At 35.0% G+C, this 23,314-nt stretch overlaps 1 protein-coding gene across 2 annotated transcripts in view; it reads right to left on the bottom strand.

Moving 5' to 3' along the window:
- Positions 1-23,314, bottom strand: part of LOC111146990 (tudor domain containing 3) — a 161,581-nt gene that overhangs the window by 74,229 nt on the left and 64,038 nt on the right. For both annotated transcript variants that reach the window (XM_022502811.1, XM_022502812.1), the window contains 2 exons: positions 13,188-13,348; positions 7,286-7,427 (listed from right to left, as the gene is read on the bottom strand). In XM_022502811.1, the coding sequence (XP_022358519.1) occupies positions 7,286-7,427; positions 13,188-13,348 (303 nt within the window). The remainder of the gene's footprint in view (positions 1-7,285; positions 7,428-13,187; positions 13,349-23,314) is intronic.

The raw sequence follows: 23,314 nt of genomic DNA, 5'->3' as shown, positions 1-23,314 counted from the left end.
GGATGGGGGCTGGTTGCTAGAGGCACCAATAATGTGATTAGAAGGTAGAAGATAACAAGATGGGACTGGGAGGGAGACAAACCATAAGAGATTCTTAATCTCACAAAACAAACTGAGGGTTGCCCGGAGCGGTGTGGGTGGTGGTGGTAGGGAGAGGGTGGTGGGGTTATGGACATTGGGGAGGCTATGTGCTATGGTGAGTGCTGTGAAGTGTGTAAACCTGGCAATTCACAGACCTGTACCCCTGGGGTTAATAATACATTATATGTTTATAAAAAAAAATTAAAAACACACACACACACACACACAAAACAACAAAAAGGAAGGTAGAAGACCTTCTTAGAGTAATTTAAATTAGAAGAACTAATCACCAATGTCCAGTGGTTTAGTCAATTATGCCTATATAACACGTCTCCTCTGAAACCCTAAACAATGAGGTTCAGAGAGTTTCCAGACCGGTGAACATATCCATGTGCTGGGAGGGTAGAACACACCCAATTCTAGAAGGACAAAACTCCTGAGCTAGGGACCCTTCTAGACCTTGTACTTCTTCTTCATCTGGCTGTTCATTTGTATCTTTTGTAATATCCTTTATCATAAACCTGTAATAGTAAGTAAAGCATTTCCCTGAATTCTGTGGGCCATTATAGCAAATTATCAAAACTGAGCAGGGAGTCATGAGTATCCCCAATTTGTAACCACTCTGGACTGAAGTGTGGGCAACCTGGGGACCCACTATTTGCAACTGGCATCTGAAGTGGTGGACTAATTTTGTGAGATTGAGTCCTTAAGCTGTGGGGTCTGTACTAACTCCAGGTAGTGTCAAAATTGAATTAAATTTTAGGATATCCCTGTGGTATCTATAGAGAAGCAGAGAATTGCTAGGTGTGGAAAGTTCATACTGTTGGTGTCAAAGTGTGATTAGCAACAGTTCTTAGGGATACTTACGATAAAAGTGATTTCTAATTATTTAAAGAGATCATATTATTATAGTTTCTGATATGGAGGTTACTTTAAATTATGGTAAAATTCCCTCAATAAAGTCTTGTTTTTCAAATCAATTTATACTTTGAAGAAGTAATTAGCCCACTGTTCTTTAATAAAAATAAGCTTTCAAACCCCACCAATTTCGGTTTCCTTTATCTCCTTCTTGCATTTAAGACTAGAGAGATAACAGTGCATTATAAAAATGGGGAAAAAAGATCCTCCTAGTAAAACAATTTCTCACATCATAAAATCTTTCGAAAACATCACAAGGAATCATCTGAAGGACTCCTTTCAGTCAACTCCTCTTATCTGTTTTATTTTTGAGGTGTTAACAAATGTCTGTTAAGCACTAGTTGTCATTTAATACATCTTTTCAACTTTAAATTTTTTGTGCACCTTTAATAATTATCATTAGAAATTGCTATGTTTAAAATATGTTGTTAAATAGTGGATGCAAAGAAGTTTTAAAAAAATCATCATGTGCACTTTTCAAACATGTTCTAGAGTTCCCAAATTGTATAAAGAATGCTATGCATTTTAGGTAATTTATATAATGAATACTAAGACTAGGGGTGCCTGGGTCGCTCAGTTGGTTAAGTGTCCAACTTAAGAGATGGTCCAACTTATAAGATGGAGCACCACATTGGGCTCCGTGTTCAGTGGGGCGTCTGCTTGAGTTTCTCTCTCTCTCTGCCACTCCCCCCATTCACGCTTTCTCTCTCTCTCTCTCTCAAATAAATAAATAAATCTTTAAAAAAAGAATGCTAAGAGTAAAGGCAGTAATATTATTCAGTTGATTAAGCAGAGTAATTTGAACTGTATAAGAATTTCATATTTCTTTACAAGCTATGCTTAAGATTTTAAACTACTTTAAAAAAACAGCAAATGCATACAATTATCTAGGGTCTTTTCCCAGCTTCAGTTTAGATATAAGAATAGGATTATTTAAACATCAATCATTTCAATTTACACTATAATTTCCTCAAAAAGCTCAAATAAGCTGCTAATAATGCCATCTCTCAGTATACATTATAGAATTCAAACATAGGATTTCTACTTCTCATCCTGACAAATGCACAAAAGTCAGACTTCATCTCCCTCTAGAAACAAGTAGGAATCTGGACAAGATGTAAGAAACAACTTTTTTTTTTTTTTTAAGATTTTATTTATTTATTTGACAGAGATTACAAGGAGGCAGAGAGGCAGGCAGAGAGGGAGAGAGGAGGAAACAGGCTCGCTGCCGAGCAGAGAGCCCGATGCGGGGCTCGATCCCAGGACCACGAGATCATGACCTGAGCTGAAGGCAGAGGCTTTAAACCACTGAGCCACCCAGGCGCCCCAAGAAACAATGTTTTAAGGCATAGAACAATAAGTATTGCAGGACTATAATCCCTGAAAGAAAGAAAGAAAAAAAACAAAATGATGAACTCAGCATTTTTGCTCAGAAATATGATGCCGATAGAGAGCACAGAGAGTAACATTGAGAAAATGAATTTCATAATACAGGCAGGCTGACGCAACTTGAAGTTGTAGGGCAGAGTTTTGTAAAAGAGGGACCTGCAGAGAAAAGAGGCTCCAGAAACCAACATATGAATTCCCCAAAGTCATTACTGGGAACCAGAATGAATGAAAAACAAGAGCAAGTTGTAAGCTTCCATTTATAATAGCATCAAAAATACTTAGGGATAAACTTAAGAAACCTATAGACTGAAAACTATAAAAAATGCTGAAAGAAATTAAAGATGATAACAGTAAATGTAAAGATACCTTGTGGTCATGGATTGAAAGAATATTGTTAAGATGTCAATATTACTCAAAGTGGTCTAGAGATTCAATGCAATCCCTATCAAAACCCCAAAAAGTTTTTTTTGCAGATATAGAAAAATTCATCCTACAATTCATATGGAATCTCAAGGGACTGTGAATAGCCATAACTATCTGAAAAAGGCCTCACATTTCTCAATTATACAACTTACCACACATTACTATAATCAAAATAGCATGGTACTGGCATAAAGACACACATATGGAATAAAAGAATAAGGGACCCAGCATAAACCCCTGCTTGCATATATGGTCAAATAATTTCTGATGAGGGTGGACAAGACCATTCATTGGGAGGAGAGAAATGGTGCTGGGAAAATGGGTATCCACATGCAAAACAATGAAATTGGACCCTTAACTTGTATCATATAAAACATTAATTTAAAATGGATCAAATACTAAATTCAAACCCATGAAAGTCTTAAAAGAAAACAGAGAAGCGAAGTTTCAGGACCCTGGATTTAGCAATGATTTCTTAGATGTGACACCAAAAGCATAGGTAACAAAAGAAAAAACCATGAAATTAAACTTCATGAAAATTAAAAACTTTTATGCATCAGAGAACACTACTGACAGAGTAAAAGGCAACTCACAAATATGAAAAAATATTTGTAAGTCACACATCTGTTAAAGAACTGATATCCAGAAAATACCAAGAATTCATATGATAAAAAAACTAAACAAACCAGTTAAAAAAAGGACAAGGACTTAAACATTTCTCCAAAGAAGATAAACAAATGGCCTATGAAAGGCTACTAAATATTACTAAGAATTAAGGAAATGCAAATCAAAACTACAATGAGATTTCGCTTCACACCTATTAAGATGATTATTATAAAAATAAGATAAAATAAAAATGATTGGCAAGGATGTAGAGAAATCAGATCTCTTGTGCATTGCTAATGGGAATATAAAATGGTATAATCACTGATGAAAACAATATGGCAGTTACTCTAAAAATTAAACACAGAATTACCCTATGACTCAGTAATTCTACTTCTGGGTTACATGTCCAAAAGAACTGAAAGCAGAAACCTGAAAAGATATTTGCACAACCAAGTTCATAACAGCACTGTTCACAATTAGCCAATAGAAACAACTCTAATGTCCATCCATGGATGAATGAGGAAAATGTGTGTACACACACACACAAATGGCATAGTGTTCAGCCTTAAAAAGCCAGACAATTCTGACACATTCTGCAACATGGCTGAACCTTGAAAACATTATGCAAGTGAAATAAGTCAGACACTAAAGACCAAATATCCTATGATTCCATTTATATGAAGTACCTAGAGTAGTTGAATTCATAAGGACAGAAAGTAGAATGGTGACTACCAGAGACCAGGGGTGGCTGTAGGAGGGTTGTGAATTTATTTCTTGGGTATACAGTCCAGGTTTTGGAAGACAGAAATTCTAGATATGGATGGTTGTGATAGTTGTATTAACAACATAAATGTATTTAAAGCCACTGAATTTTACACTTAAAATGGTTAAAATGTCAAATTTTATGTTATGTATACATTACCATACATACATACCAAAGAAAATAACTAACCCAGATCTGTCATGGGAACAGGCTGAGGGACACTAAAATGTTACAGAAACGACATTGCTTGGTAAATTACATTTGGTTTAGAAATCTCTAAACTTGTCTTTGTCCAACATACAAAACATTTTGAGGTTTGAGTTTTTTTTCTTTTCATCACCTATCTATTACCAATTTGTTATAGCTATAACACCTGCACATGGTTTAAGTACTACCCAGTGGGGCACCTGGGTGGCTCAGTCATTAAGTTTCTGCCTTCCACTTAGTTCATGATCTCAGGGTCCTGGGATAGAGCCAGGACCTGCTCAGCTGGGAGCCTGCTTCTCCCTCTTCTACTCCCCCTGCTTGTGTTCTCTCTTTCACTGTTTCTCTCTCTGTCAAATAAATAAAATCTTAAATAAATAAATAAATACTGCCCAATGTCCCCTATTTATTTTATAAAACAGTTAGGGCCCTCTTTCAAAATTAACTCTATGGTTTATGGTTTCTTTGTGTACATCTAATTTCTAAGTGTACCACCTGCCAGATGCTTAAGTAACTGAATTCTCCATGGTTTCTACATCACTATGGTTACCAAACCAAAACAGCAACAACAACTATGAAACCAAAGAGAACTATAATCATATTAAGATGTTTTTTAACGCTTTTTAATGTAAATTTTTATTGCCTCCTAACAAGAAAAATAACACAGCTTTCAGGAAACAAAATGCAAACACAATATAATAAAACATTACAAGGACAACTATCAAACTACTACTGTGTGTGTGTATGCATATGTAGTGTATATTCTAGGGGTGAGGAAGTTTCTAGAAATGTTTAACTGACTTATAGTTAGTGAAGTAGTTCGCCAGCTGGGGTTGGGTAAATAATTTAAGGTACTGGTCTGACTTGAAAGCATCTTACCACATTTTTTTAAATCTCTAATAATAAAAAAAATAATTTATTAACTTGTGAATAGAGCGATATGAAATGGGCGGGATTTCTCTAGGAAATTCAAAGTTCATAAACGTGGCTATTTATGTAAAAGTATCAAGCCACTTCTGAATTACTTGCTTTTGAACATTTTAAGCTAAACAATGCAGTTATGGAACATTATCTTATACTGCATAGTACTGCAGGCCTAAATGTAGCACATTACTATCATAAGTAATGAATCCTAAGGAATAAAAAATATCCCTAAATTTCTTTACTATTTACTTCCCGAAAAGAGGCACTTTCAAACTATGAAAATAGAAAAGAATAACATATCATAAAATAGCAAAAGCTTCTATTGCTAAGGCCCCTTGGCTCATTCTAGGTAACAGGCAAGATTTGAGGGTAGCATAAGAACATCAATTTTATCAAAGAGTAGTTAGTTTTATGGGCTTTGTAGCTTACTCATTCCACAATCATTCGTTATAATGTTTTTCGTATGTAAGGATCAGGGCTCTGCTTTAGAGATACCGGAAGTCTGAGATCTATCACCTACTAGCTCTCTAATCATAAAATACATTATTTAACAGTTCTTTAAGTCCATTTTCTAATCTACATGGACATAATATTCCCTCATAAGACTGTCAGGAGGATTAGATGGTATACTGATTCAAGAGTCCAGCACAATACTACAGACTGTTCAATAAAATTCAAAGAATTGAAAAAAGGCACAAACAATTATGACCTCAAAAAGCTTGCAATCTATTAAAGAAGTTAAGTAAACATAATTTTAGTGTTAAGTAAAAAATAATATGCTTCCTGATACAAATAAAATGGTCCAAGAATTTCATAAGGAGAAACTACTTCACTTGGTAAAGAAGCAAGCATTTGACCAGGGTATAAAAGTGTGGGGACAATTTGGCCATGCAGGGATCAGGAGAAAGAAAACAAGATAAATAATATAAATGTGGGAAAAGCTTTCCCCCCCAAAAGTATAACTCAGGAAAGCATAGAGAATCAAAGAAAGAGTAAGTAGTTCCATTTGGCTAGAACAAAATCCATGTAAAATAATTTAGAAAGTTAAAAAGGAAAACTGGAACCAGGGCTAGATTGTAAACAGCCTCGAATGCCAAATTAAGGCATTTGAAATAAAAGCAGGGTATGTTGTGTTCTGAGTGATGCTGAAGGAAGATAATCTTGAAGAAATAAATGCAATAAATTAGAAGATGGTGAAAGGGTATATGGAGAGACCAGCGAAAAGGCTACTGCAATAGTTCAGGCGAGAGATGCAAAAGACTTAAAGTAATCGAGTTGTGAATATTTTTAAAAATTTAAAAAATAGGCTAAACAAACAAACAAACCAACAAAAACAAACTATAGCAACAGCAATGGACCTGGAGAGCAAAGGACCAATTTAAGGTCTGACTGCAGTGGATCTATAGAATTCATTGCTGGAAGCAAACCAGAGACAAAAATCATTAGATAACCTAGATGACTAGGAGAATGAAGATATCACCAATATAAATGGGGAAAACACCAATTAACATGCCTAGGAAGACAACGTAATAATGATCTCTCCATTAATGTGAAAATCTATACATACAACTTGCTTTCAGTTGTATATATGCGTGGTTGTACATTAAGACAAATACACATTATATACATGTATATTCACAAACACTTTTTTTTGCATAATTATACACAGATACATTATACATAGTTTAGAAATGGTATCTTGGGAGTTTTGAAAACTTGTCAGTAAAGAATTACTTTTTAAAATATGTAATAAAATGTAGTAAATACTGAAAAATGACATCTGCTCAAGACAAAGAATATACTTAGATAAAGGTAGATAGTTTTCTGTAAAGATCACTGTCTTCCATTTGATTCAACTCTGACACAAGAGATTAGTTTTACTGTTCATTATGGGACAATCTCCTTAAAACACAGAATGCAATAAAAAAAGTGAAGTTTTATTAAAAGTTCAAGCCATTTTTCTTAGTTTACACTTACTCTCTGTAACTCCCATTTCTCAATAAGGTGTTCTACTTCACCACCAAGAACTGTAGTGTTAGAGTCATTCAAGAGCAGGAATCCATTTTTTATATCCACAATGCCTGAGAGCTTCACTTTAGTTCCAGGTGGTGTATTCAGGCTAAAGAAAGGAGGAGAGAAAAAAAAAAAAGAGTTAAAACACACTGAAGCTCCTTCCCCAAACTCAAATTTAGTCCTGAATCTGGTCAAGTTCTTCAAAACACACTCATACAAACACTTTTTTTTCAGGAGACACTGGCTATACAGTGCAAATAGATTACGTATAGGTAAGAGGTCAGAAGACCAGGTCCAAGGCTGTCACTTTTTACCTTACTGACAAATGAACTTCAGTTTCCCCATTAAAAACAAAACAAAACAAAACAAAAAAAACCCCACAATGTGGACAATAAAAATCACACCTCAGAAATTTGTAAATAAGAGTTATGAAAGTACCTTCTCATGCTGTACACAATATGCTGTACAAAGAAAAGATCTGTCATTTTTCCCTCCGAGCTTTGACAATGCATTGCAAAGATACACTATGTGCAAAATTAAGTTTCAGTACACAAAAAGATATCTGACCAGTAATAATCCTAGAAATTTTACATCTTTATGAGCTATCATAATGCATATAAACAATGCTCTTTTTTGTTAACCATCTAGTTAAAGATCAAATGAGTTGTTTAATTTAGTTTAATTTAATCTTAAAAGAACTTGTCTGTAATAGGCTAAATATTATTAGACTTAAGGCAAACAGTACACCATGATCCATTTTACAAAAACCAGAGAGGAAATGTTTATACCCCTACCAATTGTTTGTTAGAAGAAATAGTGGAAGGAACCATCTCATTACTGAGATTTATCCTAAAATAAAAGCATAGATACTGAGTCCCATCCCATCTCTTTGCATATGCGGCAAGGGATAAAGTACTCTCAACAGGAGTAAAGACCATTCTCGAATACTTAGAACAAATTAGAAAATAAGTCTGAAATGGTTTCACGTTGTCCACATTTTTAAAGCTCGGGATATTCACCATGTGCTGATATATGCAACAGCAAAATCAGTGGAAAGCATCAATATCATCGGTCTATTTTGAAAAAAAGATGATTTTAAAACAGTTATTAACAAGAAGAAATAGAATCCACTTGTTTTTAAAGCCTCAAAGATCTCATAGAAATCAAGACATTATCTGGTAAAAACTATTCTGAGGATCTCAAGCTTTGTCATCACATGTAATTCATGGAACAAATGGTCATGAACATACATAACCTAACCCTTAAGTGGAGAGCTCTGTGGTAGTAAATAACTAAGGACAATATTTATCAGACTTCAGTATCAGCAACAGTTGAATACAGTTACACTAAGTGAAGAAGTTTTTCTCAATTTTAGGCAATGAGCAGATCCAGATTTTCATAACTCTGTTCCAAAAAAAGTTTCAACTACAGGATGCTACACTCTTTACTTTAAAGAAACTACTCTAATTATTGAATTGTATCATTTACATAAGACTTATACTTCAAAACCATTTTTAGCCAATAATTTCTTACAAATTGATGAAGTTGGAAAATGCAATGAAAATCTAGAAACATAAATTAGCAATAAAAGAAACTACATAAGAACTTAAAAGACTGGATGCAAATTACAGGGACATTTAAGTTGTGATAATATAACTTGAAAACTAAAAGCTAATCTGAAAACAAATGATAAACTAATTTTTGTATGAAGTGACTGTACCTTTCTCAAACTCTCAATAGGTTAAGAGAAAAAGTTGTCAAATTATTTGAAGATGTACTTAAAATTTCATTAGGATAACTGATAAAAAGTCCCACTCACCAGATTAAATGATAGTTCTATGCCCACAAAAGGATAAATAGATGTTAAAATTTTAATATAATTTTTAATACACATCGCTGTCAAGGCCCTAACTAACCCTTATTCAGAGAGCATATTTTGATTTAATTACTATTTTTATTGGCACCCCAAAATGCCTCTACTCTCTCTTCAATGCAATTTTTAAAAAGCTATATAACAAAACAAATAAACATAAAAACAGTGAGAACTGGGTGTTTAAAAGTTGAAGCCAATCAGGAAGTAGAACAGAAGAATTGAAAAAAGCACCCCAAAGAAATGTAATGTCCACTGAAGACAACACAGTCCGTATCAGATCCTGGTGTATCCTCTCTACTGAATTATTCTACTTTGCTTCTAAGCTAACCACTAACCAATTACTTTGATAAAAGTCTCCCAGATATTCACATGTAAAAACATTTCTGCAGTCTGTTGCTTTCACAGCAACAAAAGTAGGCATGCTACTTGGATGATGAGTCAATGAGCAAGTGATAGCATTTTGTTTTTTCAATTGTCAAATTGCAATAAATTTAACAAAAGAAAACAGTTAACAACATAAGGGACCCTCCTTCCTGGACGATCTTGTGTCTTCACTTAGCTCAGAGAAATACAGAGCAGTAAAATCAGACAAGTCAAGTCTTGCACAGCAAGTCTTTCTGAATCATTTGTGAACTCCTTTGTAGGGGGTTTGACTGAATTTGTCAAAGGAGGAGAGGCTGTCTTTCACCACGAAAGTAGGAACCCTTCCACTCTTCGAAAAGACAACAGGGGCACCTGGGTGGCTCAGTCAGTTAAATGTCCAACTCCTGATTTCAGTTCACGTCTTGATCTCAGGGTTGTGAGTTCAAGCCCTGCACTGAGCTCCATGCTGAACGTGGAGCCTACTTAAAACAACAACAACAACAACAACAACAACAACAACAAAACCAAAATGCAAAATCAATAAAACCTGCTTTGTATATAAAAACCAGCATTTCAGGGGCACCTGGGTGGCTCAGTGGGTTAAAGCCTCTGCCTTCGGCTCAGGTCATGATCTCAGGGTCCTGGGATCGAGCCCCGCATCGGACTCTCTGCTCAGTGGAGAGCCTGCTTCCTTCTCTCTCTCTCTCTGCCTGCCTCTCTGCCTACATGTGATCTCTGTCTGTCAAATAAATAAATAAAAATCTTAAAAAAAAAAAAAAAAAAAACAGCATTTCAGGGGCACCTGGGTGGCTCAGTTGGTTAAGCGACTGCCTTCAGCCCAGGTCATGATCCCAGGGTCCTGGCATCAAGCCCCATGTTGGGCTCCATGCCCGCCAGGGAGTCTGCTTCTCCCTCTTCCTCTGCTTGCAACTGTACCTGCTTGTGCTCTCTCTCTTTCAATAAATCTTTTTTTTAAAAAAATCAGTATTTTAGACAAATATATATCTTCTAAGGAAGACATTCCCTTTACCAGAGGCAGATACAGATTGAAGAAAGAATATAAAGAAGGGAAATTATTGAGCATGGCTTAAAGGCCTCAACCAATCACATTTCTTCCCATATACCACCACCCAAATCACCAAAGCTCTTCCAAATGGAACTTTTCACTCATTTGTTTTCGAGACAACATGTCTCTGCACGCACTATTCCCCCCTCACTATTCTCGAAATACTCATATTTTAAGTCTTATTCCTGGCTCCCCCCAGTAGAGTAAATTCTCTAGACACCTAATTCTTTTTTTTATTTTCAATTTTTTTTTAAGATTTTATTTATTCGTCAGAGAGAGGCAGAGTAAGGGCAAGAGAATGGCAGGCAGAGGGAGAAGGAGGATCCCTGCTGAGCAAGGAGCCTGATGAGGGACTCCATCCCAGGACCCTGAGATCATGACCTGAGCTGAGTAGACACTTAACTGACTGAGCCACCCAGGCATCCCAACTCCTAATCCTTCTAGTTGACATATTTATTATAACTTATATGCTTATGTACCTACCTCATTAGCAGAGGAGCTATTTGGGGGCAAAAATCTAAACCTTTTTTTTTTTTTTTTTTTTTTTTTTTACTTCTGTGCCCTAGATAAAGGGGCTAGAACACAGCAAATGCTAAACTCTTGTTAAATGCTCACTGAGGAGAGATATATGGTCTAGGAGTTTACATTAAGTGAGAAAGCTCAAAGGACCCAGAGGAGCAAACATGAGCATTTAGAACACCACTACAAATGTCCAATGAAAATTCCCACCTTGAAAATTGCTCAAACCGAATAGTGGGGACACTGATGTTAAAGGAAACATTTCCCCCTTCCTTCTCATTGCTTTTCTCCATCCCAACAGGAATGCCACCTCTAAAAAGTTTCTCATAGAAACACACACAGAACAGTGAAATTGGACCCCTGTCTCACAATACTCACAAAAATTAACTTGTAATAGATCAAGGACTTTAATGTAAAACTTGCTACCTAAGGCTCCCAGAATAAGACACAGAGAAGAAGCTTATCAGTACTGGTCTTGGCAATGATTTTGTGGACATGACACCAAAAGTACAACAACAAAAGCAAAAATCAATAAATGGAACTACATCAAACTCAAAAGCTTCTGCACAAAAAGAAAGAAAATGAAAAGAAAATGTACAGAATGGGAGATAATTTTTGCAAACCATATACTGGATAAGGGATTAATATCCAAGATATATGAAGAACTCTGTCAACATAATAAAAAAAAAAAAATCTGATTCAAAAATGAGAAGAACTAAGCAGACATTTTTCCAAAGAGGATCGCAAAATGACCAAAAGGCAGGTGAAAGCTACTCAACATTATTACTCATCAGGGAAATGCAAATCAAACCCACATGAGCTATCACCTTACTTCTCCTAGATTGGTTTTCATCAAGAACACAAAAGACAAGAGATGCTGGCGAGGATGTGGTGAAAGGGGAACTCATACATTGTTGGTAGAAATGTAAGTTGGTTCAAACACTATGATAAATAATATGTAGATTCTTCAAAAACTTAAAAATAGATCTACCATATAATCCAGCAATTCCATTTCTGGGTATATACCCAAAGGAAATGAAAGCAGAATTTTGACCAGAAATACATACTCTCATGTTTACTGCAACATTATTCATAATAGCCAAGATTTGGAAACAACTCAAATGAATGGATAAAAAAGATGTGGTATATATACAATGGAATATTATTCAGCATGAGAAAGGAGAATATCTTTCCATTTGCAACAACATGAATGGACCTTAAACTATTATGCTAAGCAAGATAATTCAGGTAGAGAAAGACTATATGATATCATTTATATGTGGAATCCAAATAAGTTAAATCTGTAAAAAGAATAAAATGGTGGCTACCAGGAAATGGTGGGGAGGGATAAGATTAAAGCAGTTTAAGGGTACCAATTTGTAATGAGCCACAGAAATCTAATACACAGTCTAATAAACACAGACAACAATATTATACTATAATTATACAATGTGATAAATATTGTTACATTAGGGATAATATATAAGGGTATCAAAGTAAATTGCTATATGATTTAAACTTACACAATGTTACACATCAAATTTATGCAAATAAAAATAAAAAGTTCTCATAAAAATAGCCAAAGAAGAATTTGGAAAATTGTTCCTTATGGAGTTCCTTGTCCTCTCAGAAAGTAGAATGGCACATGTCTCTACTTTCAATCATTTCCTAAGAAAATTCATTAGTCTATAAAACTTTTCTAGTGTGATGGACACAGCTGCTGAAGAAGAAATGGTAACATATTCAGAGAAATTGTTCCTGGAAATTTCTGACCTAAAATTTACTGAAAAAACCAAAAATGATTACTTTCCATACAAAGCCACCTTGAATTTTTTTTAAAGTAATTAACATTTAAGGAAAGAGTAACTCCATTCCTATTTTCCTATACAGATGAAGTAGGAATATAAATTCTTTACTTTCTTTTGAAAAAATCGTAACAGGTACTTATAATAGTTCATTACTTCTTTCTAAGATTCGTAAAACAAAATCCATTTTGAATAGCACCTTCACACTTCAACAAATACAGAAATTAAAGTGTCAATCACCTTATTTTTGACATATAACTAAATTCCACAGCTGTGCAACTTATATGCCCATCAGTCATCTGCAAACGCAGCATTCTTGGTGCAGCCTGAGATTCTTCATTGTCCTTTGGTGCAGCAACATTGCGAATTTTTTGAATTTGCAAAACACATGGACCTTCAAGCTGTCAAAATACAAAGGAATAAATATCACTTTCTAGCCATGGCATTATTTTTCATTTATTCTGTTTCCCTCTTCCTTAATGGTCATACTTCATGATTTATAATAATTTCAATTAAATAAGGTCAAAAGTAAAATTACATAACATACATCAGGATTTGGGGGGATTTAAAGATAAAACTTCAAAAGGGTCTCCCGAATTCATTAATTCTGAATGCATTTTCAGAAAGTAATGAGAAAACCTGAGGAAAACCAAGTTTTATTTCTGGATTAAAGGTGTATTAATAGATGTTTTTAGTATTACGTGCTCTAAATTACTCATATGCACCCCCCCATCTTCTCCCATGTACATTAAGGGACAATCTGGAATTAAAGAACTTGGTAATTTTTTTTTAAAGATTTTATTTATTTATTTGACAGAGAGAGAGAGATCACAAGTAGGCAGAGAGGCAGGGGAGTGTGGCAGGAGAGAAACAGGCTCCCTGCTGAGCAGAGAGCTGGATGCAGGGCTCCATCCCAGGACCCTGGGATCATGACCTGAGCCAAAGGCAGAGGCTTAACCCACTGAGTCACCCGGGCATCCCTAAGAACTTGGTAATTTTTTAAGGGACATCAACGTACCACCATCAGCTGGAAGGAGTATATACTGTTTAAAAACAGTAGGTTTAAAGCACGCCCTCTTCTGGCATTAATGAAGAATACAGTACTCCAAAATTTAAACAATATAAAATTCAAAAAGTGTGAGCTGTACTGGATGTATTTTCACATTATCTTTTTAAGTAAATTTAAATCTAATGCTGTATTACATGCCTGGCACTAAAGAGAAGAAATGCTCTCTCTGGCCACATTTCAATCAAAACCAAAAATAAAATTGATGGACTAATCAGCTCTTACAAATTTTATATAACAAAATGCCTCTGATATAATTGGGAAATGCTGGTAAAATCTGTTTACATGGCTGAAAAATAACTTTATTACAAAGTGATATTTTCTACATTATAAAATATTATACCTTTCAGTAGTATCATACCTACAAAGGAAAAAAAAAAGGCTACTTTTTTGTTACATAGTGTTAAGTAAAATCTTTCTGTGCATAATAATATAATTTATATTTTCAGCAAAGAAAAATGTGAAATGATTGACAAACATTTACACTTAATTTCTTGAGTAAGCATGTCCCTAATTAACAAATTTCTACTTCATATTTACCAGTATTTTGCCTATAGGGAAATAATTTTGATATATATTTAGTCCTAAAGAATATAATTAGAAAAAAGAGACTAAAATTTCATCTAATTTTCAGTTACAAAAAAAAATTCCAACTTAAAACAAGTCCAAAATCTTTAATAAGTACAGATAAACTGCAAATTCAGGATGAACTTTTTCTTTTGCTTTGTTAATGTCATTAAAATAAGGACATTTAAATTAAACCATAGACAGGTTATACTTATTATAATGTTTACTATCCTCTTTTATTTTTCTACTCCTAATATTTTTAGCTTAGACATTAATGAATATACAGCTTGTGCCGTCCAACCATATGCGACTACCTAAATTTATATTTAAATTAAGTGAAATTTAAAATTCAACTCTTGAGTAACATTAACCATATTTCAACCATATGCAACTCTTGAGTAACATTATCCGTATTTCAAATGTTCTGTGTCTGGACAACACAAATATAAACTACCTACATCACTAAAAAGTTCTATTAGATGATCGATGATCTAGATCTATGCGTTCCAAAGTGAGACACATGTATTTTAGGGAGAGCACATCCATTGAATATTGACAGGAAAACTTTTGCTTCTGTTTAATTCTTAGTAAGAAAGAAATTAAACTTTCCTAGGATTTCTTATCCAGCATGACAAGGGCACTCTAACTTGGTCACATGAAATACAGATCGCAATGTATCTTTATGGAATTACAGAGTCCTAAGACATTGATTCTAGACTTCTGGCCTACAGAACTGCGAGAGAATAAATTTTTGTGTTTCACGCCACCAAGTTTGTGGTAATTTGTTACAGGAACCTTAGGAAATGAGTATACCCACTCATGCAATGACTTATCTGATTGGGAAAAATATACCGTATATACTGGGCTCAAACTGGGCTCATCCTCACCCTTCTTTTTATTGGGATCTAGCTAGGAACTCTGAGGTATTTTCTCAGGCTCTTCACTGGATTGACACTACTGTGAAGGAGTTGTCTAAGTCTGTCTGGTTTGTGGTTCAGTTAGTCCATTCACCTCTCCCACTAAATCACATCCTTCAAAGTAATTTTCATTAATAATAAAGTTGATATTTTGGCCCACATCTCCCACACTTTACTTCTCAACTGATTCAAAAGCAAAGCAGAAAAGGAGGTACTATTTATTAGACTCTTCTTAGAAGAGTCTACAATCTTTTCATGGTCACTTCTCCAGGAGAATTATCAAGCCTTAATATTAGTTATTCCACAATTCAGAAATGTTCTATATGTAAGCCAACAGATATAATGAATATTTTCATTATTATGTTTACAAAATTCAGCTTATTATACTCTGTAGTAAACAAAATACTAGAAGTATGGGACCTAAATAAAACACAAATAGTAGGATAAAATGCTATAGTTCTAAGATTATAAATCCTAACTTTAAATTCTGAATCTAAGTGACTCAGCTGGTTGAGCATCCAACTCTTAATTTTGGTTCAGGTTAAGATCTAGGCATCATGAGATCAAATCCAGCTTTGGGTTCCACGCTCAGTGGGAAATCTGCTTTCCCCTCTCCCTTTGCCTCTCCCCCTGCTTCTGCATTCTCTTTTTCTCTCTCTCTAAAATAAATAAATAAGTCTTTAAAAAATAAATAAAATCATCTAAAGGCATCCACAATAACGAATGAAAATTAACCTCAAAATCTGTGTCCAACTAGTGTCAAGGGCAACCCCAAAGTAAAAAAAGATATAAATTCTAGATGAAAATAATAAAAAACAAAGATTAATCTGTATACAGTGTTAGAAATTTCAGAACATTGGTCACATTATCCATTCAGGCATCTACAGTTAAATCTTAATTTAGTGGACATTTTCCGCCAGAGAAGATCTATGTGTGCTTCTCGCAGTAACAACCCTGCAATTGAGAGAGACTCAACTTTGGGCTAGTGGAAAAGTAGCAAAATTAACCTTAGCCAAAACCTCATAGCACCCCCACTAGCTCCAGATATTCCTTCTAGAAGAAAGCACTGCTGATTCAGGTGTCCAGAAATCCCACATAGACAGATCAAGAAACATGAAATCACAAGAAAATATCAAGAGACTCATAAGGAAACAAGCCATAAAGCATGAGAATCATAGAAAAATTAAAAATTAAAAAAATTAAGTCTCAAGGCCTGTGGAATTTGGAATTATCAAAAACAGACTACAAAATAATAAGCCTGCTCTAGAGAATTTATATAGCTTGTATTAGAAGAGAGAGAAGAAAATTAATGAGCTAAACTAACAAGTTATGAAAAGAACAACAGACTGAGCTCAAATAAGGTAGAAGAAGATAATATAGAGAAATTAATGAAATAAACAAATTCAAGCTTAGCAAAGACTAGTGTTGATTCTTCACAAAGACTAATGAAACTGATACTGAACAGGACTGATCAAGAAGCAGAGAGTAAAGATGCCAATCAGTGACTTAAGAGGTAATATTAATAAAAACATTCAACATACTTTCATCAGCAGTGGAAAAATACAAGAGAACTATGCAGAGCAGTTTAAATATCCATCAACTAGTAAATGAAAAGAAGAAAGTGGTATATCCATACAATGGAATACTAATCAGCAATAAATAGAAACAAACTACTGACATATTAACCTCAAAAACATTCACTAAGTTAAAGACGCCAGATACAAGAGAGTATATACGGTGTGTCTGCACTCATGTGAAATGTCAACAAAAGGCAAATTTATAAAGAAAGCATAAAAGAATATACAGATATAATATTAAGAATAACAAGTACAAGTTAGTAGAATTTAAGATCAATAGACAATTATCAGAGAGAAAAATTAGTAATTTTTTAAAAACACCATTTACAGCAGCAAAAATAAAATACTCCAGGATTAAAGCTTACAAAAGATACAAGACCTCTGTACTTTCATAAATTATAAAACTATGGAAAAACTAAATAAATGAAGAGATACATCTAGGAGTGTGCTAGAGGCAGCTCATACCAGTTCACAAGACCCTATTATGCAAATTTCTTCCCAATTCTGGCATCAGTGATTTCATAGTGTAGCTTATAATCAGCCGTGTTGATAAAACTCTTGCTACAAAAAGTAGCAAATGCTATGTATCATGTATTTTCTTCTCTTCACAGAGGAAGAGAAACGACAGGAAAAGAAACAAGTCAGGAAATGACAGATGCTGGCAAGGATGTGGAGAAAGGGGAACCTTCCTACACTGTTGGTGGGAATGCCAGCTGGTGCAACCACTCTGCAAAACAGCATGGAGGTTCCTCAAAAAGTTGAAAATAGAGCTACCCTATGACCCAGCAATTGCACTACTGGGTATTTACCCTAAAGATACAAACGTAGTAATCCAAAGGGGCACGTGCACCCGAATGTTTATAGCAGCAATGTCTACAATAGCCAAACTATGGAAAGAACCTAGATGTCCATCAACAGATGAATGGATAAAGAAGAAGTGGTATATATATACAATGGAATACTATGCACACATCAAAAGAAATGAAATCTTGCCATTTGTGATGACATGGATGGAACTAGAGGTATTATGCTCAGCAAAATAAATCAATCGGAGAAAGACAACTATCATATGATCTCCCTGATATGAGGAAGTGGAGATGAAACGTGGGAGGTTTGGGGAGTAGGAAAAGAATAAATGAAACAAGATGGGCTCGGGAGGGAGACAAACCATAAGAGACTCTTAATCTCACAAAACAAACTGAGGGTTGCTGCGGGGGAGGGGGTTTGGGAGAGGGGGGGTGGAGCTATGGACATTGGGGAGAGTATGTGCTATGGTGAGTGCTGTGAAATGTGTAAACCTGGCAATTCACAGACTTGTACCCCTGGGGCTAATAATACATTATACGTTAATAAAAAATAATAAAAAAAAAACTGATTGGCAAACTCAATGCAATTTCAATCAAAACTCCACATCTTTTCTAAGATTTTATTTATTTATTTATTTGACAGAGAGAAAGATCACAAGTAGGCAGAGAGGCAGGCAGAGAGAAAGGGGGAAGCGGGCTCCCTGCTGAGCAGAGAGACTGTTCTGGGGCTCGATCCCAGGACTCTGAGATCATGACCTAAGCCGAAGGAAGAGACTTAACCCACTGAGCCACCCGGGTGCCCCAAAACTCCAACATCTTTTAAGAAACTTGATCATTTGGGACGCCTGGGTGGCTCAGTTGGTTGGACGACTGCTTTCGGCTCAGGTCATGATCCCAGAGTCCCGGGATCGAGTCCCGCATCAGGCTCCCAGCTCCACAGGGAGTCTGCTTCTCCCTCTGAGCTTCTCCTCACTCATGCTCTCTCTCACTGCCTCTCTCTCAAATAAATAAATAAAATCTTAAAAAAAAAAAAAGAAAAGAAACTTGATCATTTGATTCTAAAATGTATACCAGTGTGGGGGTGGGCAAGGACAGAATAGCCTAAGGAAGAGTGACATATTTTACAACCACACGATTAGAAAAATTTGATCATTTCAAGTGCCACAAATGATAGAGATTAATGGTGTCTCACACATACTACTGAAGGTAATATAAATTTGGTACAACTACTTTAATAATTTGGCATAATCTTATAAAGTTCAATACTGGCTTAGCGCTAGAACATAATAATTCAATCCCTGGTTATGTTCCCCAGAAAAACTCTTACAAACATGCATCAAGAAAAATACACAAATTTATTTCTAAAAATATCGCATCTATTATAAAAACAAAAGAAAAAGAAAAGCATTTAAATATCCATCAACAGGAGAATGAATAAGTAAACTGAAGTATATTTACACAGTTTAGTATTATATAAAAGAGAAAAATGAATGCATAATAGATATATGCCACATGGACACCTATTAGACAGAGCACTGAATGACAGAAGCAAATTACAGCAGACAGTATGTTAACGTTTTATAAAGCTTAAAAATAAAAATATATATTGTTCATGAACAATGACATATGACTAAAATATTTTTAAAAGTAAAGTTAAACTCAAAATTCACAACAATCTTCTCTTGGTGTGGGAGGGAGGAAGAGCTAGGACACCCAGGTAGGCAGAGTGGTGCTGTAATGTTCTAGTTCTTCTACCAGGCTGAGACTTACGACGTGCTCACTTTATTATTAAGCTTAAAGTATATATGTTTGTATATGTTAAATATTACATTAAAATAGTTCAAAGAGTTTACATATATTTTGAAATTAAGACATTGGGTAGTTCACAGAAATATCAGGAGAATTAAAGAACTAGGTCTGTTGCCTACACAGAGAGAAAAAACATTCATAATCAAACCATAGAAATGGTTTAGTGGCCATGGTGTGTTGGTAAAACAACAGTTCCTGGATGGGGAGGGGAGAGAAGCCTTAATATCTGTAGCATCTGCCAACTTCCATGGCTGATTTCAACTACCAAGATGTTACTGAACTCTAAACTAGGAAGACATGCTGACAATCAGTGTTCGTGAGCTCTAACAAATGGGACCCAACACACTCCAAGCATCTAGGTGTACACCTGTTCCATCAGCCTCACTGGCCCTAGACACCTACCCCAGGACTGCTGCAGCTACTACCCTAGAAACTCAAACTCGCTGTAGCTTCTACCATTAGCAGAGAGCATTCACTATGGTTCCCGCTTATTTGAATGATTAGCCCAAGGCCATAGAGGCTACAGATGACTAGCAGAGCTGAGGTACATATGCATGGCATAGTTGCAATGGAGGCTGCAGAAAATGTGTCTGGCATTTTCCTTCTCTCCACCACCATGACTGGAAAGATGGGACATTCCCTCACACACAGGAAGAGAACTCAGGTTCTAGGAATCACAAATGTCCACTATACTTATCTTCCGTGTATTGTTATCAGTCAAGATTTTGTCAAGCTGTTTTTTATAGTTTGTACAATAAACCTTTTCATTGTATATATCGTATATATATAGTATTATATAATACATATTATTATAATATATATAATTAATGTGTGTGTATATATGTGCATATATACACCTATACGCACATTCACTCTCCTATCCTAAGATTTTAAATATGCCCCCAAATGGGGATCTGCCCACTATTACCTCACTGGGAAGCATACCTCAAAAAACTAATAGTCTAGCAAGAAAAGCAACCTCCCCACTTCACCAAGATGAGACGGCTGCCCTTTCATCACAAGTACTTCTGACATAATATTGATTTCACTACATGAACACGTAAGTTTCTTGATCTCTCATTAGGTTATGTGTTCCAACAAGGCAGGGGCTGTCCTGTTGATCGCTGCATCCCTTGAACTTAGCACAAATATGCATTCAAAATTCCTTGATAAATACAGTATTTCCTTTGTCTTCAAAATAATTTGCCTTAGTTTACCTCCAGATCTATAAAGTGTGATAGGATCACTTGTGTTATCTTAAATGAGAAAACTGAGAGCAGAGGGTCATGTATTCTGCCAGATGTCATTCAGCTAGTAGGAGGGAGAATTAGGATTCAGATTGAGATCTGTCTTATACCAAAGTCTGTCGTCTTTCTATTACACATTTTAAAACTATGACAAAATTTGTTACATAGCAAAAGCAGATACAGGTCTAAAGGCCAATGGAAATACTGATGCTTAAAAATTAATTCTGCTCAAAAGGGGTCATGAAAATTAGGAGAGAATTGGAATATGAATGGGGATTTACAGAATAGTTTGTCTGGAAGCATAGACAGATTTTAAGGAAGTTCCTTCATCTCTGCAGTAAAAAGAGGGCAGTAATCATTTCTGTTTTCAGTGTTTTTCTGAAGACTACAAAGATAGCGCATATAAATTGCTTAACACTGGATATAGCAGAGCAGATTTTCAGTAAGGAGAGGAGAAGGAGAAGAAAAAGAAGAGTTTGCTGGAAATCAGGGCTCTCCTAGGTAAGTTAGAAGCTTGTACCAAAAAAGATCAAGAAAAAAGTAAGTCAAACGCACTGGGAATGCTGGAAAAACAGCTTTGCAAAGGTAGTCCCTCATCCCTATCTCAAATTTTTCAAGCTATATTCACATACAGTGAGAGTATAAATGTAAAAAATATATATATAAATAGCAGTAAAAAGAAAATTTCTGAATCCTAAATATGGTAGTACCTTTACTAGAAGATGACCTAAAAGTTTCCACTCCTCAGACATTTTAAAAACAGACTATTATAAAAGCTTATTAAGTGAGAAATAGACATAATCTTGAATAGGTTCTTCCAAACTTGAGATCCCCTGTGAAAAGCACCAATTTATACATCGAAGTATGTAGCACAGAACATAATTTCTCTTATTCAATCATTCAGAGCAATTATAGCAAATGAAATATGAGGAAAACACTGTGGGACCCCCCCGTCAAAGGTAACCCTTATACTAGTGTATCATTAGTCTATTTCCACACCTCTATCCCTCACCTTTTTAGCTTTTTGTTCTCTGGGAGAATTAAAAAAGAAAAAAAAAAAAAGGTGAACAGTTTGTTTTTCAATTATCAGAAGAGTATTTGCCTATTATATATTGTTTAGTACAGTCATTTTTAAACTCCACAGAAGTTCTACTAATATTTGCCAATAAACACTTGTAAATAAAGCAAAGTAAAATCAATATTTCAGAGTAATCCATTGTTCTGAAAAGTAAGAGTGCATGTTTAATTTTAATAACTCACCAGAAGGAACATTGACAAATTGTATTATTTACCAGAGAATAAATTAACATACATAAAACATGATATAATTTTATTTAAATTAAAACAAAACTTTTTTCAATTATTTTTCTTTTGAAAAACATCTAATTTTCTAGACTGATGGTGAAAGGGCATTCACTTTGAATTTTAAGGCAGCGAAGCCATCTTGTGGTTGATGTCGGTACTGCTAGAGCTTTGAGTGGGTCCCTCCCATTTGTAAAATTAGGTCTTTAATCACAGTTTGACCTTTAAAAAGGCATATACAACCTGTCATTTTTAAAACTTAGAAGGAAAAAATAAATACAGACCTGAAAGTCTTTCCTTTTAGTAATGCATAATGTCATCACGTAGCTGGACTGGTAAAGTATTTTTAAAATAACCTCTACTTTATAATTATACACTTTGGTTCAGAGGCTTAAGGTATGAAAATCACTACTGCAAAATATTATGCTTAAAAAATATGAAAAATACTAAACAGTTTTGTAGAAAAAATAGTTTTACTTCTTTTTTTGTAATGACTTTGTTCCGTGATTTTTAGCTAATAAGCCACCAGATTCCAAGAACTTATAATATCTAAGAAATGCAAAGTCTGCTCTAAAACACTCAGAAAAAAAGTTACAAAGGTGGCTTCCCCACCACACCTCCCTCCACTCTCATAATCTAAACCTCAAAGATAAACTGCCTATGGGAAGACATGGCTTGGGCTTGGAAGCCTGGAGACAGCAGTCATCTTCCCCCTCAGCATTTTTTTTTTTTCTTTTTTAAGTATGCTGGGAGTGGGCATTAAACTCATGACCCTGAGACCAAGACCTGAGCTGAGAGCAAGAGTCAAACACTCAACTGACACCCAGGCATCCCATTCCCCTTCGGCATTTTTAAAAATTTGTTTGAAACCTTTTCATTAAGGTTATGGGCAACCTTAGGGAGAAAATATAGGAACTGAAAAACAATGTTAAGAGAATGGAAGGAAAGAGAAAAGAACCTGAACAAAACTATTATATTAATTAATGATTAAGTTACTTGCACTTTTTGCCATTCTACTTTCTTCCAAATTAACAGTGATAACTAAAAACAATTATTAAGACTTCAGCCTCACACCC

Source organism: Enhydra lutris, unplaced genomic scaffold (assembly GCF_002288905.1).
Source record: "Enhydra lutris kenyoni isolate GAN:26980312 unplaced genomic scaffold, ASM228890v2 scaffoldscaffold15, whole genome shotgun sequence".
NCBI lineage: Eukaryota > Metazoa > Chordata > Mammalia > Carnivora > Mustelidae > Enhydra > Enhydra lutris.
The sequence above is the reverse complement of the archived record's forward strand: the minus strand, read 5'-3'. Positions and strand labels throughout refer to the sequence as shown.